At 40.3% G+C, this 6173-nt stretch overlaps 1 protein-coding gene across 1 annotated transcript; it reads right to left on the minus strand.

Moving 5' to 3' along the window:
• Positions 1–4896: 4896 nt before the first annotated feature.
• Positions 4897–5865, minus strand: LOC121267465. The gene has a single exon (XM_041171371.1). It carries the CDS (start codon positions 5863–5865, stop codon positions 4897–4899), a length of 969 nt encoding a protein of 322 aa, XP_041027305.1.
• Positions 5866–6173: the final 308 nt, after the last annotated feature.

Consider the following 6173-nt stretch of genomic DNA (forward strand, 5'->3'; position numbering starts at 1 on the left):
TATAACTATGGTTCCCAAGAAAAAGAATCCCATCAAAGTTAATGACTTTAGACCCATTAGCCTTTGTAATGTTATTTACAAACTAATCTCTAAAGTCATTGCTAATAAAATTAAGCATGTGTTGCCATCTGTTATCTCAGAAACACAATCTGCATTCCTGTCTGGTAGGTTGATAACTGATAATGTCTTAGTGGCCTATGAGGTACTTCATTTTCTAAGAAGGAAAAAGAGGGAAAAGAAAGGGTTTATGTCCCTTAAGCTCGACATGAGCAAAGCTTATGATATGGTTAAATGGACTTTTCTTCAAGCTGTTTTATGCAAACTGGGTTTCCATGATAGAGTGATCCAACTTATTATGAGATGCGTGCAAAGTGCTTCATTTTCAATCCTCATTAATGGGCCTCCAACACGTCATATTATTCCTTCCAGAGGTTTAAGACAAGGAGATTCTATCTCTCCTTATTTGTTTTTATTATGCACAGAAGATCTAATTGGTTTGTTAAAGCATACTGCTACCTCAAATGCAATCTCTGGAATTCGAGTATGTAGAGGAGAACCAAAATTGAACCATCTTCCATTTGTTGATGATAGTCTCATTTTCTATGATGCTAGTGTGGAAAGTAATCTCATATTACTAGAGTTGTTGAAGCTCTATGAGGATGCTTCTGGTCAGTTTATTAACCAAGACAAATCTACCATGGTCTTCAGTTAGAACATTGGTGCAATGCAGAAAAGGACCACTATGAATATGTGGGGTACTAATTAGATTCAACAATATGATAAGTACCTAGGATTGCCCTCTGTGGTGGGAAGGTCCAAACAGACTGCTTTTACTGAGATTAAGCATAAAGTCTGGTTGAAGCTTCAAGGTTGGAAAGGTCACATGTTTTCTCAAGGTGGTAAGGAGGTACTCCTGAAGGCTGTGGCTCTAGCCATTCCCTCCTATGCTATGAGTTGTTTTAAACTCCCTACTAAACTTTGTGCTGATATTGAGAGTATGATGGCCAAATATTGGTAGGGGCAAAAAATTGAAGAGAGGAAAGTTCACTAGGTTAGTTGGCACAAGATGTGTAGTCCTAAAGCTGTTGGGGGTCTAGGCTTCAAAGAATTGGAAACTTTTAACATGGCATTGTTGGCTAAACAGGTTGGAGGCTGCTGCAACACAAAGACTCTCTTTTCCATAAGATTTATAGTGCAAGGTACTTTCCAACTTGCAATCTGCTTGAGGCCTCTCTTGGTAACTCTCCCTCTTATGCATGGAGAGGAATATGAGAGGCTAAGAATATGCTCTTAAAAGGAGGGAGATGGAATGTAGGGAATGAGAGAAATATACACATCCTAGATGATGTATGGCTGCTGGTTTTAGAGAGTTGAGAAAGGAAATCAAATATCACAATCCTCAACATAATTGGTTGACTGAGGAACTGGAAGGACATGTTGCTTCTCTAATAGATTGCAATTCTCATTGGTAGAACCTTTCTAAGGTTAGATCTCTCTTCAATCCAAAGATTACAGAGACAATATTGAGGTTGCATCCAAGTTATTCGGATGAGGTTGACATGTGGATATGGGAGCATGAGAAAAGTGGCATTTTTAGTGTAAAAAGTGCTTACAGGTTTTTTATGTTCACTTGCTTCTGAAAATGTGGGGGAAATATCTTATGAGGCATCCACAAAGAAATTTTGGAATGGTTTATGGAAGTTAAAAATCCCTCATAGAGTTAAGATTTTTGTTTTTTGTTTTTTTAAAATAAGCTAATTCATTCATCAAAGCAAGTGCTGGATACAAGGAGGATAGTCCTCAATAAGTATACAATCATCTTGGCAACTAAGAGCAAACTTTGCCAAATGATGTGCAATTACATTAACTTCCCAATGGACATGTAGAACAGACCAAGAAAGGAACTTGGATATCATGACCTTAATGTCTCTAATAATAAGACCAGTATCACTCCAACTATCCTCTTTGTGTTGAATAGCTTTCACCACCGATGGAGAGTCACCTTCAAGAATAATATGTTGTAATCCCAATTCTGCACAAAAAGAAGAAGCCCTTCGAGCTGCTACAGCCTCACCAAGGAGTGGATCCGGGAACAAGTCCATTGATGAACACAATGATGCTATAATAGCTCCTTCTGAGTTCCTAACCATCACACCAATCCCCAACCTCGAGTTGCCTTTATCAATGGCAGCATCCCAATTAACTTTGAATACATCTAATGGATGAGCAATCCACCTGTTGTTTTTAGGTGATTGGATTTCCTTCTGTTTTGTCCCATTCTCCAGCCATAACTTAATGGAAGCCATCTCTGCTTGGACCAGCTTTGACACTTGAGAAGGGGGTTGGAATTGCTGTTCAAAGAGTCAGGTATTCCTTATAAACCAAATAGCTTTTGCAGTGACAACAAATTCAATGATCTCTAGAGGAGATAAGTGATCCATTATGGAGGTCAGAATATCTTTAAAAGATCCTTCAAGTAAACTTGATTTCTGAATTTTCTTTGAGCTCATAGACCATACATCCATTGAAGCACCACAGGACCAGATGGCATGAGTGACTGATTCTGGTTGAAGAGAGCAAATTGGACAGAGGGGTGAATCTACAATTTTTCTTTTGTGCAGGTTTAGCTTAGTGGCAAGAGACTCACAAGCAGCTCTCCAAAGAAAGGATTTAGTGACTTGAGGTACTCGGATACCCCATACTTTGTTCCAGAATCTCGAAATGGGATTCTGAGTTGAAGATTGCCTTACTCTATCCTCTTTAAGTGAGCCTTGAAGGTGATAGGCACTCCTTACAGAAAACTTTCCATTGCTTGAGCATCTCCAGGTCAGCATGTCTTGGCTCCTGCATGGACTAATAGGGATCTGGCTAATTAATTTTGCCTCAGAGGCTGAGAATATGTCATAAATGGGAGATAGATCCCACTGCATGGTGACTGGGTTGATGAGATCAGCAACTTGAGCTTTAGCCTTAAATTGTGGACAGGAGATTGCACTCTAAATGTAGATGGGCATGGAAGCCATTAATTCTGCCAAATTTTGATTTTTCTTCCATCACCAACTTTCCATATCAAACCTGCCTTAAGTACTGGTCTAGCTAGTAGGAAACTCTTCCACACATATGAATCATGAGGTCTTAATTTGGCTGATAGAAAGTCCGAGGTAGGAAAATATTTGGCTTTGAGAACCTGAGCTGCAAGAGATAGAGGGTTTTGAATGATCCTCCAACCTTGTTTAGCCAGTAATGCTAAGTTAAAATGTTCAAAGTCCCTAAATCCCAAGCCCCCTTCTGTTTGGATTTCCCTAAAGTTTGCCAGCTCAACCAATGGATTTTAGATCTATGATTGCTTTGACCCCACCAGAAAGATTGCAAAAGCTGGTTGAGGCTTCTAAGAATAGTTTTGGGAAGTTTAAAGATCCCCATGCTATAAGTAGGGATTGACTGCAGTACAGATTTAAGAAGGATCTCCATCCCAGCTTGAGACAACATATTACTCTTCCAATTAACCATCTTAGCTTTGACCCTGTCAAGTATTGAGTGAAAAGCCTTGGTTCTATTCCTGCCCACATAGGATGGTAACCCCAGATATTTATCAAAGGATCTTGAAGCTTTGATTCCCGATTGTTGTAGAATGGCTTGTTGGACCTCAAGTTTGGTGTTCCTACTAAAAAAGATTGAAGTTTTTTCAAGATTAAGCCTCTGGCCCGATACCTGTTCATAGTTGCTTAATACTTGCTGTAGTCTACACCATTCATCTGAGTTTGATCTGCAGAAAACCAAGCTGTCATCTGCGAAGAAAAGATGGTTCACATGAAAGGAGCCTCGAGCAGCTGGGATTCCAGAAATAACTCCCTGCATCTCAGCTTGATTAAGACTATGACTGAGGAATTCAGAACAAATGATGAATAGGTAGGGAGAAAGGGGATCTCCCTGCCTAATGCCTCTGGAAGGAGTGAAAGTTTCTTGGGGTATTCCATTAACAAGAACAGAATAATTGACAGTGGTAACACATTGCAACACCAGATCTACCCATTCACTCTCAAAGCCCATTTTCCTCATTATTTTACTTAAAAAGTCTCATTCCACTCGATCATATGCTTTGCTCATATCGAGCTTAAGGGCCATAAAGCCATTATGCTTCCCTTTTAACCTTGTTTGCATGGAATGCAGTAGCTCATATGCAATAATAACATTATCTGAGATCAGTCTTTTTGAAACAAATGCAATTTGGGTGAGGGAAATGAGGTTAGGCAAAATGAGCTTGAGTCTGTTGGCAATTACTTTGGAGATGATCTTATAGAAGACATTGTAGAGACTGATAGGTCTGTAATCTAGAACAGATTGTGGGCACTTCTTCTTGGGGATCAGAGAAATAAATGTTTGATTGATTTCTTCAAAACCCTTTATGGTGTTTAGAACTTCTATGACTGCTGCTGTCACTTCCTTGCCTATTGTGGACCAATGTTGATGGTAGAAAGCAGCTGGGAATCCATCTGGGCCAGGTGATCCAAGGGGGTTCATGTCCTTATTTGCATTTACAACTTCATGTTCAGAAAAAGGGCTAGCAAGGGAGCAGTTCATTTCTGTAGTGACTGAGGGAGGGAAGGAGTTCAAGGCAGCCTCAATATTGCTTGGGTTAGAAGAGGAGAGAATAGGTTTTGATAATAGTCTTGAAAGGTCCTTGCAATCTCTTCCTTATTGAAAGTCACACTCCCATTTTCACTTTTGATTTGCTTAATTCTGTTCACTTGTTTCCTTTGAGTTGCACACTTATGAAAGTATTTAGTGTTCCTGTCTCCTTCCTTAAGCCATCTTTGTTTAGCTCTTTGTCTCCATTTCAACTCTTCCTCTTCAAGATAACCATCTATCTCACTCTGAAGTGCATTGATTTGACTACTAAACTGACCAGAATTGGACTTGTAATAGTCTAAGTTGTTCTCTCTTCTGGTAAAGGAGCCTTTTCTGCTGTCTAAAAGCCTCCTTGCTCCAAATCTTGAGCTTATCCCTGCATACATTCAATCCTTCTCGAGTAAAATCAAGCTTGGAAGCCTGAGGGGGTTTCTGTAACCACGCAGCTTTAATGAGTTCAGTGCATCCTTCTCTTTTACCCCATGCAACTTCATATCTAAAAATCTTATGCTTAGGGGCCTTTACTTGGGCAGAGTTGAAGCAATTAATAAACAAGGGATTGTGATCTGAACATTGTCCTGGTAGGACTAAGACCTGATTAGAATAAAAAAGGTTAAGCCATTCATCATTGACTAGGGCTCTATCCAAACCACATTTAGTGAATTCAAAGCCCTCCCTTTTATTACACCAAGTAAACTTTGACCCTCCAAAGCCAATATCCATAAGTCCACAGTCTGATAAGGCCAGTCTAAATTCTTCCATTTGCTTAAAGGGGCGGGTGTTAGAGCCAAAGTACTCATCTTGGAACATGATCTCATTAAAATCCCCCATGCACAACCAGGGATTATGAGTTCTGGAATGAATAAGCCTAAGGAGATCCCAGCTAGCACTTCTTTTAGCAGTAGTAGGCTGTCCATAGAAACCTGTTACGGTCCTTTTCTTGCTTGGGATGTTAGAGGAAGCTGAAATAGATATGTGATTATGAGAGTAGGAATCTAGTTCAGCTTCTATTTCTCTTTTCCAAAATATGGCAATACCCCCACTCCTTCCAATACTGTCAACAGAAAAGCAGTGGTCAAAACTTAGTTTGTCTCGGGTAAGTTCTATTCTTTTCCTTCTACATTTTGTTTCACTCAGGAACACAACATTAGGGCACTTTTCCTTCACCATCAGGTGAAGCTCACGAACTGTCCGAGGGTTCCCAAGCCCTCGGTAGTTCCATGCTAAGTGTTTCATGGGGATTGGCATGGCTGGAAACCAGCCACTGCCAACTGAGCTTGTATAGCTCTCTTTCTTGTCATGATAATCCCATGAGATTCTGCACCAGGCCTTTTCCTTGATTTAGGGTCACTAGACTCACACATAACCATGTCAGTTGGACTATGGTTTCCTCTAGGCCCCAACTCTCGAGCCCTCCTTTTCCACTTTCTTTTATTAGCAATACCAACAGCAATTTTAGTGGGTGAGTTCTGAGAAGGTGAGCTGCCCTGAACCAAGTCTCTAGTAGGGATCGATGTGCCTTGATCAGTGTGATACAGGGAGGG

The sequence above is a fragment of the Juglans microcarpa x Juglans regia genome, chromosome 1D (genome assembly GCF_004785595.1).
Source record: "Juglans microcarpa x Juglans regia isolate MS1-56 chromosome 1D, Jm3101_v1.0, whole genome shotgun sequence".
Lineage (NCBI taxonomy): Eukaryota > Viridiplantae > Streptophyta > Magnoliopsida > Fagales > Juglandaceae > Juglans > Juglans microcarpa x Juglans regia.